The 21,412-nt window shown below is 39.2% G+C and overlaps 1 protein-coding gene across 2 annotated transcripts in view; it reads left to right on the top strand.

Annotated features, from left to right (window-relative positions):
- Window positions 1-20,235, top strand: part of Ctnna3 (catenin alpha 3) — a 1,666,920-nt gene extending 1,646,685 nt beyond the window's left edge. For both annotated transcript variants that reach the window (XM_060369423.1, XM_060369422.1), the window contains exon 18: window positions 11,269-20,235. In XM_060369423.1, the coding sequence (XP_060225406.1) occupies window positions 11,269-11,556 (288 nt within the window). In that variant the 3' untranslated portion in view covers window positions 11,557-20,235. The remainder of the gene's footprint in view (window positions 1-11,268) is intronic.
- The last annotated feature ends 1,177 nt before the right edge of the window (window positions 20,236-21,412 follow it).

Below are 21,412 nucleotides of genomic sequence, written 5' to 3'. Positions count from 1 at the left end.
ATTGTCCTTGTTGCTGTGCTTTGCAAGAAGTTTTCCTCGTCACGGTGTTTTGTTTACTGACTTTCAGTCAGGGTTAACTGATAGGAGACAGTTGTCAGACTGGTGCCAGAATTCTTCCACTTTGGGTATCCTGAGTCCCCTGGTTTTACATCCCCCAGCTCCTCAGCCCCACACTGTGGCAGTTTGTGCTGAAGTGACAGTTGTCCATGAGCAATTTTGCTTTACAGATGTTCCATTTCCCTTATCAGCACAGTCCTGCCTTAATTTGCCTTGTGAGACCCTGGGAAGTGTTTGTTTTCCTTACTGGACCCAGAGTATCACGCTCTGGCAGGTGACAAACAACATCACCTCATGCTGTTTCCAGACACACAGGAAATGTGTTCGAGCGGGGCATCCCATCCACACCTGCTACCACACTGCTAACATCAGTGATGGGGGGACACTTACCCTAACCTAAGCCTAAATTTCTGAGAAGTTAACAAACTCTAAAATTAAATACCAAAATGACCTTTTTAAATTAAATTTTTATTTTTTATATTAGTTACAGTTTATTCACTTTGTATCCCAGATATAGTCCCTTCCTTCATTCCCTCCCAATCCCACTCTCCCTCATCACCTCCCATGCCCCTCTCCAATTCCACTGATAGGGGAGGTCCTCCGCCCCCTCCATCTGACCCTACCTTATCAGGTTTCATCAGGGACTGGCTGCATTGTCCTCCTTTGTGACCTGGTAAGGCTGCTCCCCCCTTGGAGGGGGGTGATCAAACATCCTACCACTGAGTTCATGCCAGAGACAGTCCCTTGTTCCCCTTAGTAGGGAACCCTCTTGGATACTCAGCTGACATGCACTACATCTGTACAGGGGTTCTAGGTTATCTCTATGCATGGTCCTTGGTTGGAGTATCAGGACTCTTGTGCCCAGATAATTTAGTTCTGTTGCTCTCCTTGTGGCGCTCCTGTCTTCTCCAGTCTTACTATCACCCCTTCTTTCATAAGCTTCCTTGCATTCTGCCCAAAGTTTGGTTATGAGTCTCTGCATCTGCTTTGATACACTGCTAGGTAGAGACTTTCAGATGCCCTCTGTGGTAGCCTCCTGTCCTGTTTCCTGTTTTCTCCTTCTTCCAGTGTCCATCCAGTTTGTCTTTCTGAGTGAGGATTGATCATCTTACCCAGGATCCTCTTTCTTGCTTAGCTTCTTTAGGTGTACAGATTTTAGTATGCTTATCCTATATTACCTGTCTAATATCCACTTATAAGTGAGTATATACCATTTGTGTCTTTCTGCTTCTGGGATACCTCACTCAGGATGATCTTTCCTAATTCTCACTATTTGACTGCAAATTTCATAATTTTCTCATTTTTAATTGCTGAGTAGTATACCATTGTGTAAATGTACCACAATTTCTGTATCCATTCCTCTGTTGAGGGACACCTGGGTTGTTTCCAGCTTCTGGCTATTAGGAATAAAGCTGGTACGAACATGGTTGAGCAAATGTCCTTGTTGTGTACTTGAACATATTATGGATATATGCCTAGGAGTGGTATAGCTTTTCTGAGAAAACACCAGATTGATTTCCAAACTTGAGTCCTAAATCTCAAATAGCTGTTAGAAAATGTAAAAAAGTTCAGTGGCCCTGTTGTACACAAGTATTTTAGATAGAACAACAACAACAACAAATCACATGAAGGGCCATAAGTTAGGTTCATTGAGTTGAGAATAATTGCATACTTTAAGAAACAGTAATGAAAATGAAAAGCAAAGTCACAGATGATAAAGTATTTGTAGGTCATGTATGTCTCTTATGGAACATGTATCCAGAAGCTATGAAGACCAGTAAATAATAAAATTAGGCATAAGTAATGAAGGTATTGAGCAGACCCTTCATTAAGAAGTGAGGAAGAAGTTCACCAAGCGCCTAAGGCATACTCAGCATCACCACCCAACAGGAAATGGAATTGAGCAGCACAGTGACCTTTCACTCCACACACTCCAGTCACCACCATGACTGAAAACCCTGAAGCTCACATATGCAGAGAAGAATTTGAAATGGCACACTGTCTTTAATCAGCATTTTTCTCAGTTCTTATGAAGTTATTTTTATAAAATTTACCCATTCTTGCCAAGAATAAAGAAAAAAATGTAGAGGCTATGTACACTGGCTAGAACGCTCAGATATTTTATGGGTGGAGACATGTACTTTCAGGAGCACCCTGTAGATTCTAGAAAATTCCTAATAAACTTTAATGTATGAATTCTCTTAACAGCAATTATCTTCTGGTGATTCCTATATTTGTTTACCAAAAGCTACGTACTGGAATATTCAGATGTTCATTTATAGTCAGTGTAAGCAGCCTAAGAATCCATCAACACTAGGATGAGTAAACCACATGGTATGTCATAGAACAATGTGTATTAACTGGAGCTGGAGACGTGGCTGAGCAGTAAAGAAACCTTGGTGCTGTTACAGAGAGGAATTGATTCTGTTCTTACTACCCATGTGATTGATCACCACTCATAATTCATGACACATTTGAACTCCAGAGACACCTGTGTATACGTGTATATGTCAAGTGTATATTCTCCTACAGAAACATACTTTAAAATAATTTTTAAAATAAATTCTTTAAAAAATGAGTATTATTTTCCCCTCCCCCTCCCACACCTCTAAGGAAGGGAGGGGCCACTAACCCACTCTAGACCTTCAACTCACATCAGGACTGGTTTTTGAAAGAAATAAGAGAACTTTCATTTTGCTAGAAACGGGCAGGATTAAAGGCAGAGATGCAGGCAAGTTTAGCTTTGCTGTTTCTATTTCTGCTCTATTGTTCTATTAGTAATTTTATATTTGCTTGAAGTGAGTAAATTCGTAGCAAGTTAGAATTGGTGTGCTGTGTGTCTGATGACAGAGGAAATTTTCAAATATGTTTGTGGATAAACCAAAAATTGGCTGAAGAGGTGGCTGAAGATCAGTGGTTAAGCCCATGTTTAGTACATGTAAGCCTACTGGATTCTATCATTAGTACACACACACACACACACACACACACACACACACACACATTCTTTTACACCTTCAAATTGCTGGGTATCAACATATCCGTTTATCCTTCAGTGGATTTTCCAAAGTTGGAAAAAGTCATCTGGAGATCAGTGCTGGTAACACAGACAATTTTGCTTTTTCAAAATGTCTGTAGAAGAAATATGTGAGGTAAAAACTGCTGATTAAAGAAAAGTGACTCTCTCTTCCCCAGTAGTAAATGATCTCATGTCTGTGGGCTTATGGGCAACACTAATTGGATCCAGGGCATTAAAGAAGTGAACGAACACACACATACATACACACGCACATATACATTCACACATCCACACATCCATCCGTCCATCCATACACACATATAAAATGAGAATATGTGGCTCGAAAAGAGAAGTGAGGTAGGTCATGGGTACATGACAGGTATTAGGGGATGAGAGCTGGATATAATCAAAATGTTTAGGATACATGTATGCCATTTTTAAACAACAAAAAGAAAAAATTAAAAATATAAAACATGTGATGAATATTTTAACAGCGTGGTGGAATGGCAGAATAATCAATAATAATCAAAACAGTCTGAAAACCATAAGACTGTATAATATCTGTAGATTGGCAATCCTCCCAGGGTTTAAAGATGATGCCATCTTGAGCCACTGAGCTAAGTTCCTCACTGATTGTGCTCAGGAAAGGTTTGAGGAGAGAATCGAGGAAGCAGTCTAAGGCATTCTACTCCTCAGCCCATGGCTCCTGCACCGTTATGAAAATGACATACACTCACAGGGCTATCTGTAGAGAAGGCAGACCTCAATGTCTTGACTGATGCTAGAGCAAAGAGGATCTTCTGGAAAAAAAAAGTATGACTATTCTCAAATCATATTTCTGGAGCTATTAATATGTAGGGGACAGTTCCCACAGAGCTCAAAGAAGGGCATTGTATCCCCTAGAGCTGACATGACAGGCCTTTGTTACCTACCCTATGCTGATGCTGACAACCAAACTTTGGTTGTTGACAGATTAATAATCATTTCCAATCTATATGTGTTTGTGTATGTATAAATATATGTTTGTTTTAAATAAATCCAAATATTCTAGGCTAAAGAGTCATACATTTCTTTTCTTTTTTTTTTTTTTTTTGTTTTTTAAGCTGAGGCATGTTCAGTACTTTGTAACTCTGCATCCACTTCTTTTCTAGAGTGGTTATCCCTCCCTGCTTTCATGTTCTAGTGGAGATGACCAAGGACATATTTACTGTGTAAATACGAGAGGCCCATTGGAATAACTCTTCCTTTTCCAACAATAAGCTTCTTCTTAATATTGACCTTGACTGCTTAAATCTGGAGATGCAACTCCACTCCATTTTAATGAGCTTTAACAAAGCCTTTATGGCAGTTGTCTATTAAGCCAGCTAGGCTGTTTAGCATCTTTGAATACTCTGGAAGAAACATGGGGGTGGGGAGAATGCTTTCATTGTAAGCCATGCTTCAGATTAATCTCTTTGGAGACAATAGAATGTGTGAAGTGAGTGCTGGGATAATTGGGGTGCTCAAGAGAGGTTTATGTGGATCAGAAAACATTGAATTTGCTAATGCACTTTTGCTGAAAAAAATGTATTGAAACATTTTTCTGTGTATGTTAATCATGTTTAGAGCTTAGTCTAGAGATATCAATGGTACCAATAAATTAGAAACACAAGAAAGGAATTTGTAAATCTTTTCAGATGTAGTTATTTTATGCTCTTACCAGCAAACACATGTGCATGTCCTTTAATAAGATCTGTGCTGATGTCTCATCCAAATGCTTTAACTGAGCACTTAGAGTCAAAGCTAAACAAACTTTCAGAGTCAGAGCAATGTGTCCTTTTTGAGGCTTCAAACTCTAGGCAAACAAATTAACTTAATTTCTTTTTGAGGATCAGAAAAAATATTTGATTAATCAGGATTATATTTATACATTTTAATGGTAAAAGGTCTTAGGGACTTCCTTGACCTGGAAGCTATAACTTAATTTGTGTTTGTGTGTGTTTGCTTTTGTGTGTGTGTGGGGGGGGGGTATGTATGTGTGTGTGCCTTATTCATTTCCTTGATGCCCAGATTTTAAATGTTTAAATGTAATTCTTTCTTGGTCTCTCAGCTATGACCAAGTATATGTTTTTAAGTGTAGAAATATCAACCTAGATGCTTTCAAATGCTTTAAGGACTATAAGCATGATTTTATGGAGAAGAAAGGGGAAAAGCTAGGTAGGCATTGAACAAGAAGAGGTACTGGGTATTGAATATGATGAAAGTACTAGATGCAAATGCTGAAATGAAGCCAGTGTTTTACACAATGAGTGTCTGATTCAAAGGGAAATGAAAGCAGTTTGAGAACATGTTTCTTGGAATTATTAAAGAATGAGTGTTTTCAAACCATCATCATAACAAAGTAAATGCCTCAGCAGGTGATTTAGCCTTTCTGTTTTAGTACCAACATGCATTAGAAAAAAAATAGCATCTACTTCCTAAAAAGCAGGACTGTTGAGGAGTCACTTCTCAAATTTTAGACATCATCTTACAGATTTTAGAATTTCTCTAGCTCTTCAATATAGGACAATAATCACCATTGGAATTGGCATATTATGGAGAAGCAGGGTTACAGTAAAAACATCGAATAAAACCTGAATGTCTTCATTCATTCCACCTCTAATACTTAAAATCTGTGTCCTTTTGACCTCCCAGCTCTACTGTTTCCACATCTGACAAATGAAATTAGTATTAGTATTGTTTCATAGGTGGCTGTGTGTCAGTTTCCACAGCCGCACCATGGTGCAATCAATTAGTATAAACTCTTACTAATTTAAGACTGTAAGCAAAGTCCACATGGTTGCCTATCAAAGATTGCTTTCGATCACGTCAGTCAGGGTTCTCTAAGTTCAGGTAAGCATTAAGACTCACACTGTCTTATGCTACAATGGATTCATTTTGCTAGATGGGAGTGAAAAAGGCAAGCCTGGCCTTTTCCTAAGCAACAGGCCCAGCAGAAATGATTGGCATGACAACTCACACAAGCATTTAGAAACCATGTGACAGAGTTGCTCTATTGGGCATATAGATCATTTAAGCTCAGAAGTCTCTTACAAACTCCTGGCTTGATGCATGTGTTGCAGCCAGAACACAGAGAATCAATGTGTTTTATGACTACAGAGCATTGTGATATTTTGAAATGTATATTTTTTTTTTAAAAAAAAGAACTCTTTGGTTTGCCTTTCTGAATATTCCTCTTGGTTCTCACTAATTACAATGAATATAGATAAGAGCTTTCCACCACGATAAGTTGTCAGGGAATTATACCTTAAGTAATTCTCATTATGTCTTATTCACTTTTACATTGTTATGAAGAGACACCATGACCAAAGCAACTTACAAAAGAAAGGATTTAACTGTAGGTTTGTCTACAGTTTGGTAGGTCATGAGTCCATGACCATCATGGTAGAGAGAAAAGCAGATGATAGGCAGACATGGCATTAGAGCAGTAGCCAAGGGCTTACATCTGATCTACAAATTTGGAGGCAGAAAGAGACTGGGATTTGTGTGGGCTTCTGATACATCAAAAACCTCTAGTGAGATGCCTTTTCCAACAAGGACATACCTCATAATCTTGCACAAATTAGGCCCAAGCAACAAATATATGAACCTGTGGAAGCCATTCTTCTTCAAATAACTATACATTAGCTTTTGTAAAAAACAGATTTCCTTTATCCATTAGTTACATAGACAAAAGCTTGGCAACTAAGAGGAAGAGGATATGTTTTTCATGTTGAGGTTTCTACAGCAAAGCATTGATATATTTTGAAAAACAAGCAGTCTTTACTCTGAAAATACCTTCATATAGTGGATTAACTGAAACCTTATATAACATACCACAAAAGCATACGAAATATATGGTAATAAGCCTAAGATTCATAGAGGATGATTTATTGACTAATACTCTGTTTTAGATAGACCTTATTGGGTGTTTTTAAGAGAGGATTCAAAAGAAGTTTTATTAGGCATAATCACCTACCATCCATCTCGATATTTCCAGTTTCTGTCTGGATTTAGACACTATTTGGCTATTGAGCACTTTATGGTGATAGTAAAAAAATACTGTTATTTTAATTACAGTTATTTTAGAAATCATACTGTGATGTTTAATGAGAGAACAAGCACATCTTTCACAATCAAAAGCAAACAGAGGCGTGTTCCTTTTGACTGCAGTAAGTGGCACATGTTGATTCACCCCGTAAGACTACTGAAGTGACACTGAGTCATCTTGAGAAAATTACTCAAATTCTCACCCCATTTCTGGTGCATTCGTGTGTGTGTGTGTGTGTGTGTGTGTGTGTGTGTGTGTGTGTGTGATGTTTCCATATTATAGTGAGTGAGATGAGAGAATAGGGAAGACATTTATGTTCATAGAAAATGCCTTGCCTAGCTTTCCAACTAGCTCAGAGGGGAGTATTAGCAGACACCAGAGAGAAGAGCCTCTCAGTGTCAAACATTTCTGGTTTTGTTTGCCAGCAGAATTTTCAGTTAATGCAAGTGATAGATAACAGAGATCCCATAGGCCTGAATTTTAAAGTCCAGTTGGTTTGTTCTCCAAGGCATTTGGAATGAGTCAATAATCTTGTCCTGCACAGGTGATTTCAAGGACATTTTTTTCAATATGTTGACCATGGATGCCAAAACCCTGCATTACCTGCCTCGAATTTGCCCTTGTCTTTGCACAGAGAGTTCTACTAAATCCTTACTTAAAGGATTTTTCATGAAACTGGATTTGAATAAAAAGGATGTTTAATAATATTTTGCATGCATTTAGCTGTACATATTTATTCTTTGTGGGTAGGCCATAGACACTCGTTGGGTACTGAATTGAAACTCCTACCATTATCTAGGCTTGTCTTTATCTGTTGCTTGTCTTTTGGCCAATAGCTCCGAAGTACACATTTCAGCACACACAGTACATACAGGCGAATAGTCTTCAGCAAGGTCTGGAGGTTTTTCACATAAAATAACAGTATTCTATGAGAAATTGCCCTAATCTGCTGTCTGCAAAGCTAGTCTTCACACTCTCCAGGGGGCATAATTTGTCCTGTGGTTTCTCGGAGTCATGTGGAACAAAAGATTTTCCTATAACCATTTAAGATTTTAAAGTCAAAGGATTTGTCAGAGACCACGCTAAGAGATCATAATAGCACAGGTAGGGGCTTACTGATTAAGGGGAGAAGAAGACAAGCCAGTCCCCACACTGTGAGGCCTGGGTTGAACCTGAGCTTCCTTCCTGGACTGCCTGCCTAGAGGTAGCACTTACATGGAGAAATCAAAAGGAGAGGAAGTCAATGTAGTCTACCCATGGTAAGATGACAGTCAAAAGGAAGGCGAGAGCATGTAAGTTTCTGGAGTGGTAAGGTCAAAGCCACTGATGAAAGCTTGACTGATAGGTGGTCTCTAGGATCGTCGCTCATAGAAGAATCTATGATGGTGCAGAACCTCATAGCACAATGCCAGTGCTTTTGTATTTGGGGGATGCCATTACTCAGCATCCTAAAATATTATTGAGCTCATTTGAAAAGCTTGTTTTTGTTTTGCTCTGTTGGGTTTGGCAAGTATTCTCCTTGTTGCGTGAGACACCATGGGACCATTTTATTATTAGTTCTTGGGGAAATTCGTTTCCCTGATTTTGATCACACTCACTCTCCCTCCTCCATCTCTTCCCAGAACCACCTCACGTCCTGCTCTAGGTTGTGTCCTGTTCATTTGTTTTCTTCTCCCATCAAGGACAATTTGTGCAGCCCATATATCTGTGGATGTGTGGTCTTGCTCAGCAGCATGGTGACTCTGTCAGGGGCTACACCCTTAGTGAGCACTGACTTCCTCACTTGGCAGGTAACAATTGCCCACAGCTCCTCCATTAGCAGAGGAACTCCATGCACAGACAGCCTCTCCATCCTAGAATTTGGCTTTGGCTTAGGCTTGCACTGGCCTTGTATATACTAACAATAATAGGTAGAAATTTATTCTTGCAGCTCCCTGCTTCATCAAGACACTATTTCCTTGCGCTCATCTACTTTTTCTGGCTCTTTAGCTCATTACATACCCTTGTTTGCCTTTGGCGTAGGGGTGTACAGCACATATATTCTCTTTGGTTCTGAACAGCTTGCAGTCTGTCATTCTCTGCACCTTGACCAGTTGTGGCTCTCAGTGTTCATCACCATCCACTGCAAATGGAAACTTCTCTGATGAGGTCTGAGAGGTACCTTAATCTATTGGTAGAGTTACAAATTATTAGGAACGAATCTGGTCCTATGTTCATTTAACAGATGATAATAGAAGCAGATTCTTGTCCATAGTCTACGACCTGGCTAGCCACAGGTTCTTTAGCCTGATAAGTATGTCAGGTATGGGTTTCATGTGGCATGAGCCTTAAATCTTTCTGATTGTGTTGTGCAACATTTGTGCCACTGTTGCACCAGTGGGCATGTTTTGCCAGTCCAGTCATTCCCATAGGTCATCAGGGACACAGCGGGGTGGATTATTGATTACTTTTGTAAATTACTGGTAGTGTTCATAGCACATTCCAGCACTAGGAAATCTAACCAGGTTAGTAGCAGCTTGATTTTTCCTGTTTTTTGTCCTAGTACATGGTATCTTCAGCAAAAAAGGTCTTGTCATCAAGTTCTGGAAAGTAATTGAAGGCATTGGCAAAAAAAGCTTGTGATATTTTGAAGTCTTAGGTGTCTCACTGTCCAACAATACCAGAAAAAAGTAACCCAGCTCTGAGACTAGGCTTTTAATGAAAACAATTATAAGAGAGACAATTTTATTTATCAATCTATTGGCAGTTGGACAATGGCTCAAGTAGTTTGATAAGGCTCTGTGCAGGTGAAAAAACTGCCTAATGTTCTCCGAGATCACGGGTGCTCACTGGACAGGCACATTAGCCAGTCAGTGAGTTCCAGGTTCCATGGCAAACACTATCCCAGCAAGTAAGATAGGGAATAGAGGGAGATAATGACACCAATGTCTACACATGCATGCATAGGCACACTTGCACACAAACAACACACACACACACACACACACACACACACAGAGGTATCTTTTCAACGATCTCAGGCTTGGCAAATTATGGAGCTAATTCACTTTTCTTGGGAGGAAGCCACCAGATTGACGACTGCCCCAGGCACATAACCTTAGCTTCCCACTCTGCCTCACTGATTTGTTCTGTGTGTGAGATGAAGCTCCTCAAACAGTAAAGGCACAACACTTAGGCCAGCAGCTGCTTCCGGGTTTGGTACCTGTACAGAGCCAGTGTTCGAGCCTCAGCCCTGACAGCTCCCTTCACAGAGGGGACAGCAGAGGCATATCTTCCCATTTCAGTTGTCTGCAGAGGACCATCAGCCTCGGCATGAAATGGCATGGCTTGTATAAAAATGAATCGACTTGGCTTAGAGCTAAGATATTTTGAAAAATTCTAGGAATGCCACTCCATTTTTTTTTTCTGAGCTTGTTTACATGAATAGCACTCTAAAAATTTAACAAACAAGATCATCTTGGGAAAGATATTTTTAGTAATTTTGTGAGTACTTCTATGTCATTAAGCAATTTGCCAGTTTTCATAGGTTGCAAAGGTAATGCTCCTTAATTATAGCAAACTTTTTGCAGCTACTCTACTGGATTCTTATGTATATATTACTTTACCTTTAATAAACATTTTTTTTTCTGAGTTAACTGATTTGATGAACATTTTTCCCAGGTTGCCAAAAGAGGAGTCTGGACTTTAAACTCAATTTTATTTGAACTCTCATTTCTTCCTATATTAGAAGTCTCTATTACAGGAAAAAAAAATGTTTCTATATTAAAACAGAGACCCACTTAAATGTAATTACTTAAGAAACCTACAAAAAATGACGTGTGTCTACACTTTCATGTAATGTGTGCATGTGTGCATAGTATCCTTGCAAATAGAAAGAATTTAACGCTTTTAAAGATATCACATTAAAAACAAATCATGGGGGTATGTATGCATCAGATAAATCTTAAAAATAATGGGATGAAATTATGTAAATGGTTACATATCAACATGGAAGATAAGAGTTAGCTCATTCATATCTTGGGTCAAAGAAATTTATCCTTGTCAACCTCTAATTCCACAAGCCTTGCATTCCTAACTACCCTTTTAAATAGCAGCTTTCTCTTCATTATTTTTTTCCCTACAGTTGGACAGTGTCACCTCCCTGATCCAGGCAGCCAAAAACTTAATGAATGCTGTGGTGCAAACAGTGAAGATGTCATACATTGCCTCCACCAAGATCATCCGCATCCACAGCTCTGCAGGTCCCCGGCACCCAGTTGTCATGTGGAGAATGAAGGCTCCAGCCAAAAAGCCCTTGATTAAAAGAGAGAAGCCAGAAGAAACATGTGCCGCTGTCAGAAGAGGCTCAGCAAAGAAAGAGATCCACCCCGTTCAAGTCATGAGTGAATTTAGAGGGAGACAAGTCTACTGAGACCCTAGACCATTCTAGTGTCCATTTCCACTCCCCAGGCCAACCACACTGCTTTATTTCACAGTTCATTGGTTCTTTAATTTAACTAAGTGTTGGAGTTAAGCTTACAAATAACATAAACCGTTGAGGTTAAACCAATGTGTGCAATGTGTAATTGGGATCCTGTCATTGTCATCATAGGCTGGCTAACTGACAGGTAGTACCTAGAGAATAAAACCCACAGGTGTCATTCAGCCCTGCCCTTCCCAGGGAATATCATTACAAAATGAAGGTAAAGATAAAGTGAGCTAAGTTTACTGGGAGGCTTTGCACCCATACTTTCTTTACCATTGTGAAGGAAGACACTGGCATAAGCTTCTCACTTGCATTTCTTTAGGCACAAAAGGGTTTTTCAACTGTTTTACCAATTAATGCCCATACTTTATTTATCTGGTACCTAACCTGCTGGAAACGTGTGCTTCTTGCCATAGAAAAAAAAAATTGTTCAGTTTCTATGTATAATTGGTGAGTTGACTGTAACTAAATTTGTGTGGTCAAGCTTCTTACTAGAATTTAAAAGTCAGTCATGTTATTTAAGAAGTGTTTTGATGACTCTACTAAGCTCTAGGCTACAGTCTTGGGATATGATGCTTATATGTTTTAATTTTACTATCTTCAGAATTTTGGGACTCTTAGTGTTGGGCCCTTCATCCTCTGGAGAAACAATTTTTGTTTGTTGATTATTTTTGTTTGCTACTGGGGTTCAAACAATAGCCTTACACATGCTAGGCAAGTGGTCTACTCCTGAGATGCACACCAGTCCTCCTGTGAGAGAAATGAGACACTGAGTTACAGTACAGACTAAATCTACAATAGTGGACATTCAAGGAATTCTGTATGAATAAAAATCTCTTTTGTATCCACTTGCAATTATAATTTTAAAAGGTGACCAATTTGCAAAGTCTTTTGGCCCTGAGTAAAATCTACCACCTGATGATAAAGCTGAGTTTATGTCAATGACTTTGGAATGATTATAATAACCTTCTTTAAATGAATGTCATTGAGGTTATTTTATATGTCTATAGACTATGCTTCTGTACAGTTGAGTTTATAATGGAATCTCTAATAGTCTGAGAGTGTGGTACATAATGGCTATAGCCTTTTCTTCCCCTCACTTCTTCTCCTTTTTATTTCCCTCTTTTTCTTCACACCACACTGTATAAAAGCTGTTTTGGAAGAGTGAAGCTTCAGTTTGACCATGTCACACTCAAAGGATCACTTCTTCATTGGTTTTATTTTATTGTGTCAGAATTCTGTTATAATTGAAGCTCTTCGCTTACACAAAACTAACTGCCCTTAAAGAGTCATTTTGTCACTTTTGATTGGCCAAATAATATTTCTATATATCACAGAAGTTGATGTTAGAGGTGCCACTTGTACACGAAACAAGAAAAAGAATGTTTGGGAATGCATTGTGTATGCTCTTCAACAAAAGCAGAAGCAAAAAGGGTCTGGCAGATGATTCTCAGTTATGAGATAAATATTAACTTCTTTTACTACATTGAATTATTTCATTCTTCCAAGGGTGGGTTGGTTGGCTGGGATCTGTAGTTAAACTTCCTGGGAACTGGAAGAAATCCATCCATTTCTCCACTCATCTTGCCCTAAGAACTCGCCCATAAAAGATTTTCTGGACAAAGTGTACTCTCCTGATGAGAAGCAGTGAAAAAGGGAATTAGGTCTTCCAGACAATGCTTGCTCTCAGCGCTACCTGCACAACTGAGAAGGATAGAGAGTCTGTGTTATTGAAAGGCTGCCATGGTGTTCTGTACTCAATGGAGAGCCATTTTAGACTTCTTTCGGGTATAATGCAGATTTATAATTTGGGGAGCAATGAATTTTCTTAAAAATGCACAAACAAAAGCCACTACATCACAAGCTTATATACTAGGGTCTGACCTTACATAGGGCTGAATCATAAAAGTTCTTTTCAAACTTCACTGTTCCTTTGGTCCCAAATCATCCTTCCAAATATTGGAATTTACCATAAAATATGGGAAAAAATAATAATAAATAATTTTAAATGATACAAATACCAGATAACTTTATACAACGTAAGATAATATAATCAAGTCCTTTGCTTTGGTACAGAATTCCAGGTAAGCACAAAATACACAGCCATAAAAAACAAAGCATTAAAAACTTTGAATTGCTGAGTACCTGGAGTGTCCATTCTTTGTGGCAATCAAAGCGGGGGAAAGAGAGGCATAAAGCTCCGAAGGTCTACCTGAGAAACACCCACAGTGGCAGCATCTTAGTTGGATTCAAACAATAAGAGCTGCAAATGTCTATGGAAAGAATGGATAAAAAGGTGCTGGCAAACGTTCACAGCATGGAACCCAATTAGATAAATCTGGCCAATAAGTATTGATATGTATTCTGTATACATATTTATATGGAGACCTTTCACCTGCAGGGGAATTCCAGGAAACTCTTAATGGGAGTAATAACTCAGTGGCTCAATATACACATTTTGAATCCACATCACATTTGCTTGATCATGCTAATGAGAACTCATCTGCCCCTTTTCTTGAATATAATTTCATTTCATTTCCATGGAAAAATGTACTTGAAAAGATGTTTAATGCTATCTACTAGGACAAGTCCTTCCTTGCCTCACTGTCTGTATCATCACCAAGGGGCATGTGAAATTCAAAGTAGTCTAGATTCAGAAAAAAAAAAAAAACCCTGAGAAAATGCTCAGTATTCAATATGAAAGTTGGTAAATTCAAATTCCTTTTATTAACTATATAAAATTAGTAGGTCATAATATTTCTTCCTGTGAAGGTTTCTAGACAGTTGGCTAGTAAGTCAGGACAATAGGAACACAATAAATTTCAAGCTGCAATGCCAATCATCCTTTTCTGTTTCTCTTATGATTTGAGTGCAGCCTCTGAATGGGCTAGAAGCTATAGTCCTAATATGCACTCATCCCATCCGAGATTGGGCATGTCTTAAGACCATTATACCATGTATGCTTCTCATAAAGCCTCTTCTTCCCACAGGATAAGGTAGCTGAGCTGAACACAGTGGCCTATTCTTGTAACTTAGTCCTGCTGACTAATTTCGAAGATCAATTTTCAACTCATTATAATGGAAAAACTAAAAATGTGAATATGTAATTAAGTTCCCAGTGGGACCTTCAAGTCTGGTAACTATAAGGCTCCATAGATTCAACAGCAAGTTTCTGAAAAGACTAAGTTTTAACAATTGGGAATGATGGTACTTAGTCCTTAAACCTTCACTTAAGGGACTGGAGAGACAGCTGAGGCAGTGAGTGCTTACTATGCCAATATGGAGCTCTGGCTCCTCATTACCTGCACCCACATTAATAGCCAGGTAATGGGATACTCTTATAATTCCAGTGGGGCTCTCTGGCCAGCCAATTGAGCCAAATATGAAAACTCCAGGTTCAATGGGAGACTATGTATCAAAAAAGTAAGGTAGATAGTGATTGAGGAAGATAAAACCAAGGTTGACTTCTGTAGTCTACGTTTATTTACACATATTAATGTACACCAACACTCAAATAAACACACACACACACACACACACGCACACACGCACATGTTCACTTTCTAGGTAGTCTTCTCTTACCTAACCCTGCATGCATGACCTGTTTACTCCCTACAGTGTTCTACTAAATGACAACACCAACCTTTTCACATCTCAGCAGACTGCACAGTTACTGCCCCTTTGTTCCAATCTCAAGCTCTAGTAATCTCCCCAACCTCTCTCCCTCCTAGGTTACCCTATAGTAAATCGACTAATATATTCTTTGAGACATTAATATTGTAATTTCCACCAGAATCATTTTTACCTCCCCAAATATTCTTTGGTGTCTCATTTTGATGCTAAGGATTGTAGTTCCCATGGATACAGCCTTCTGTACTGTGGCAATGTGAGAGGAATGAGATCTGAGGATTTTCCTGGTGAAAGCGACCATCCTCTTTCAGTGTTGTGAGAAGCAATTCTCTGGGTGGACAAAATAGGCACAGAAACCTGAATTTGAATGAAACCACATGTTTTAATCAGCTTGTCCTTGGTTGAGACAGCCTACCTAATATACTTTCAGTGATCAAATGGCCATTTTTCTTTTTGTTGCAAAGTCTAAAATTCTTCAGTGATTAGGATGCTCAAAGGAACTCAGGTAAAAAGAATATAGCTTGCATACAATTTCAATATTTTTAAAGGGAATTAGAAAAATGGCTGTATCATCAGAGGTATTTATCTGTATATCACACATCAGGAGATAACATTTATTCATAGAAAAGGTCCATTTCCTCTTTTATGGCTCTTTTTCCATGGTTATTGTTGAGTCTTACACACGGGGACAGAAGGCTGAGGTGCCTGTTTAGCATATCAAAGCAGACCTGGCTGCCAGGTTTTTCCGGAATCCCTCAGTCCCTGAAGGTTACAGGGTGATTTAGGGTTTTATTGCTGTGAAGGGACACTATGACCATGGTACATCTTATAAAAGAATACATTGAATTGGGGCTGATGCCTTACAGTCTCAGAGGTGTAGCCAATGATAATCATGGTGGGAAGCATGGCCGTATCCAGGCAGACATAGTGCTGAGGAAGAAGCTGAGAGTTCTGCGTGTTGATTCCCAGGCAACAAGGAGAAGACTGGTTATGTTTCACCTTGGGACTAGCTTGAGCATTCAGGACGTCAAAGCTCTGCCTCCACAGTGACATACTTCCTCCAACAAGGCCACACCCTACTCCAATAAGGTCACGCCTCCTAATAGTGCCAGTCCCTATGGCCAAACATTCAAACTCTTCAATCTATGGGGGGGGGGGTAATACTTATTCAAACCACCACCCCAAATTCTTCAGCCCAGGGGCTGGGTTGCTCTGCCCCAAGCTGTTCTTATTTATATAAAACAACAATTTTTGTTACCATATTCTGTTTTGGACATCCTAGGTGCTACACCTGTTTCCCCTCTGTCCCTTCTCCTTACTTCTTTCTGCTCTTCTCTTACATGGTTCAGGGCCATGTTGTCTCTGAACTCTCCAAGATGTCCCTGCCTCTGACTATACTCACCATTTATCTACAAGAAACCTGCTCCACCATGCCTAGGAGAAGTCATATCCTTTTTTTTCCCCCTTTTAAAATTATTATTCAGTTATAGAATACTTAGGATTAAGATTTTGTGTGTTATCACAAAATAACAAGAGGCAGAGTGATACACTATACATATACAAAGTAGTCTGACTTTTCATTTTGACCCACTGAGTCAAATTAGGGAAGAGAACATGGATGCTATCAAAACTAGGCACAGGCAACAGAATCTGTTCTATATTCAAGTGTGTAGACATTACCCTAGATGTTGAAATGACTAAGAGAAAAAGCTATAATTAAAGGCTTAAATACTTCTTCCCTTCTTAAAAATCTGCATAAAAAGAGCCTCTTTGCTCTTACAATAAATAGGAAATTGTTTAAAGCATGAACTATTTTACAAATGAACACACCCTAATAAAGTACAAATAACTCTTCCTTGAACTATCTAAGAGGCTGATAAAAGTGCTGTCTCCAAAGGCACCCAGCCAGGTGAGACTCTCATCTGCACGCAGTAGGTTGCCTGTGGGACTGACCCTCCTGCCAGTCCTGGGAAAATGGATTGTTCATGCTGTATTATGGCCTCCCCAGTGGGAAGCTGTACCCACTGGGAACAAAGCACCAAGAAGGAAAAGAAGTGTAGACGGACTGTAGCCAAGGAAACATGAATAAGGAAATGCTGGAGGGAGATCAAAGAATGCGAATGTTGTTTGCAGAAATATATGACTTTTATAGACTTTATAGATGGTGTGTGATGGCGATGGAGGAAGTTCTGGATTCTATGGAGATTAAGTGGACTTGTTCTGAGGAAGGTTTATGGATTTTTAAGGATAAGATTGGACATGTGTCTTGGTGTCTTGTTAGTTTGGTAAGGTCCTGTCAGAGGCAAAAGGATAATCTAGATAAATCTTAACTATCATTTAGTAATGGTTCATGAAATATTTCTTAAAATTTTAAGGAACATGTACTCCACCATTCCCCAGGAGGATGCAAGAATCTATTTCCAGTCCAATAGCATAACCACCCACTCATCTATTCCTTAAGCGGCTCTGATACTCCAGGCACTGTCTTAGGTTCTTGGGTCTTTGCCTTCATGTCAGCACTGTTACATGATAACTATTATATGTACCATACTCTTAATAATCTTGTTTGAAATAACATTAATTCCACATAATAGGTAAGAAAAATGGAGGACTACAAAGCATAATAGTCTTATTCAAAGATTTTGTTTTGTCTTGTTTTATTACATCTTGAGTTCAAAACGCTTAGCCATCAGAGCACCCAGACTGTTTGGAAAATTAGTCTAAATTTCTCAGTTGCTAATAGTGAGAGCCACATATCAAATCATGCCTGTTTTCTGTGAAAGAGGGGAAAAAAAGAAAAGCTTCAAAATGATTAATATATGGCCTACATCACTCAAGGCACATAAGAGTCATATAACTACTAAACTGCATAGAGTTACCCATAGGAGCTGAATATAGAACATGTTGGTATTTTTTTAAAAAGTACATCTTTTGTTTCTTTGATGCCTGTGCGCGTTGTCTTTGTTATTGCAGAAGGGAAACCGTCCATGGAAATACCTGTGCCATCCACTGTGCCTCATGAGTCAGTGGAAAACAGTTTGGGGAAGTCGTTCTTTATTCTTTTGCTGCTGATAGGCAGATTTCAGTCTATGGGTTGCAGGAGGGTTAGTCAAATGTTAATCAAGTACGGGAGTTTTCCTGAACTTCAGACTTATACTGTAGCACACATGTTCCCTCCTTCGTGGACATTATACATGTGTAGTGCCTGTGCCCATGGACAGGGAAACCGAGTCCTTTGGTTTCCACAGTGCTCTCTGGAGTCAGCTGAAGTGCCCTTTCTCGCCTGTGTTTCAGGACAAGTTTCCACATCTTGTCTTGTTTCTCTGATATTTGTGATAATTCCTCTTCTCAACTGCAGGTGTAAGAATCCCAGAAGGAAAGGACTGTCCTTTAATTAAGCACACATCTCTAAAGATCACATCTAATTTCCTCCTAGAAAAAAAAAATCCACTTAAATAATGTTAGCAGAACGGGTCCTATGCTTCCATTTCAATTGATATATTTTCTAATCCTAATGGTTTTTACCCTGGGCATGTTTCAGAGGGATGCTTATGTTTAGTCCCAGGTATTTGTTCTTAAAGGTCTGTTGCCTCTCTTTAAATACTTTAAGTCCTCATTTCAATAGGTATATCCCTAGTACAGAAACTTGTTTAAATTTTTTTTTCTTTTGGTACAGCCACAGATTTGGCAGTCCAGGGAAAACCCCTGGGGTCTGACATCAGCATGTTATCTCTGTAACTGATATGACTCTCTGTAGTATCCTCTAAGAGAGCAGATTATTCGAGCAAGTTTTCTTGACCTTGGGCTACCAATATCCGATTTGGGCCAGCATGTTTACTCAAATACAAATGACTACATCCGTGATGTTAGTGCATCATAAACGGAATTTTCCTCCTTTCCAAGGCTTTAAATATGAAATTAATTTCAAAATAGACTGTAGAGAAAGCATTGCATTGCCTGCCAAACCTTCTGTCACAAGAGTTTTCTATTCTTACATGTTGGTAAACAGTGTGCCCATGAGGAATAAATAAGAGCATTTCAACAACTGTCTTGTGGGGGTAAGATGTGCTGTTGATGTTGTTAAAGCTTCTTTTTATACAGTGTGGTTCTTCCAGAGAACATTTTCTAAACAGCAGCATCATCTGTCCTCCAGAGCTGTGACTAAACAAGCCCAGAAAACAGAGCTAAATAGATACTTTGCCCAACTTAGTGCCTAAGACTTGATAGGATGAAAGCATTTTCTTTGGAAATACTGGGTGATTAAATATTAATTAAAATTTCTAATGAAATAGTATTCAGGATTTCTTTCGTTTTCATTTTAATTATGATTTTATTTTCTTGTTCACTTGGCCAAAACCAACCATTTGCTTTATGTGCTTTGACAAGCTAAGAATTAAACTCAGTGACATGTCTGCAGAAACGATGCACATGGTAATTTAGGAAAAAGGCAGACTTAGGCTAAGAGCCTAGGTGAAATACAACTGGTCAACCATAGTCACACTCATTGCAGTAATTCCTCGAGAACCCCACTGGGTGCCATCTCAAATGTTTTAAACCATCTTGCTTGTATCTCTCCCCTTGCTGTGTAGAGGCAGAGTGAGCATGTAATGGACAGTTCAAAGCAGTTTTGTGCTCTGGCTACAGATAAAATCTGGCAAAAAGCACTGCAGATCTTTGTGATCCATCTTTATTTTTAAAGTCACTCTCACCAATCATTGAGCTGCTTCTCTGGAGATAGAAACTGATCTATAATAACCAGAACATTGACACAGAAGGCCAAATACTCCCCGTCTGAAGTTCTGCATGCTTTTTGTGTTTAATTGAATTAGTTAATTTATTGTTATCCTTGTGCTCTGGGTTGTACCATCAATACTTGTAAAACTGAGTTTGTTTTGACGTTATGCAGTGGGAGTTACGCGTTCACTTTATTTCTCATTTCCACACCTGTCATTTTGTAGATCATTAAATTTTTGCTTAATTGATAATTAAACTATGCACATGAAAGAAACAAGACTGAAAGTATTGACTATCCATTTTTTCTTCCAGTTAGTGGCAGGTGTCTTGGTTAGGTCAAACTGTCTGTTTCTAATTGCTGAGCTCCTTCTCATTTTCTTATTGCACTCGTGGTGAAATATTTTTAGAAGCTGTTTCACATACCCAAGCAGGTCTGTCTATTAGAACTAAATTTTTAGTTTAGATAATCACTTGTGGTCTAATTTAGATACTAGGCTTGGGCATCAGGCATGACTTCACTGTGTATCCACACAATTCGAAAGTTATTCTGTAGCTTATGGATTTATGAAAATGAGCAATGACCTTTCTGAGAAGGCTAAAGCCGCACTCCTGAGAATCTGTGGAATGCTACTGGCTGTACTAATATTCTTGCATCTGAATTTAAATGTGTTTTGAACATCTGCCTGAGCATCTTTACTGTAGGCTGATGATTGTCCTCTGTCAATGTCAGTTACTTTTGCATCAATCTGACAGAGTCAACCCGAGAGAAAAGGTTCATTTTGGTTTATGGTTTCAAAGAAGTTTCATTCAAACAAGGCAAGGATTACATGGTGGGGTGATTCCCTCCGTGGTAACTGGAGGATATGGCTGTTGGTGTGCCTGCCGTAGCTGATGGGGAAACAGAGCAGGCAGGGGTGGGGATAGCTTTCAAAGTCTTGTCCCTTGTAATTTACTTTCCCTAGGTACACCCCACCTCCAAAGTCTTCCCATCCCCCCAAAACAGCTGCACTTGCTGGAGGCCAAACATTCAAAACATGAGCCTATGGGGAGTGTTGCAGATTCAAACCGTAACACAAGTGGTTCCCCTGAGGACGGCATGTGGATCCTTTCCTAGGGGTCCGGGTTTGACCAGCTTCTGGAGGTTACCACACAATCTCTCCCTTCAGGGGCCTTACTGCTTACTGTTAAGCCTTGATCTGTTCAAACTCTTTCTTACAATAAGCTCTGTTGAGTACAAAATCGTAATCGCTTGATTCTTAGGAAAACAAGGTTTGCCTTTGTTCAGTTCTGCCAGACATCACCTGTCTCTTTGTTAATGAAATGTCAGAGTGGGGTTGCCTTTTTCTGTCCCCCTCTCCTGGGCCCCAGGAGGCTGTGCTAAGGCAGCAGCTTCCTCTGGGCAGTCCTTTCTCAGTGCTTGCTCTGGGGTTGGGAGTAG

This window comes from Meriones unguiculatus, chromosome 16 (assembly GCF_030254825.1).
Source record: "Meriones unguiculatus strain TT.TT164.6M chromosome 16, Bangor_MerUng_6.1, whole genome shotgun sequence".
Lineage (NCBI taxonomy): Eukaryota > Metazoa > Chordata > Mammalia > Rodentia > Muridae > Meriones > Meriones unguiculatus.
This window is presented reverse-complemented; position numbering and strand designations above follow the sequence as displayed.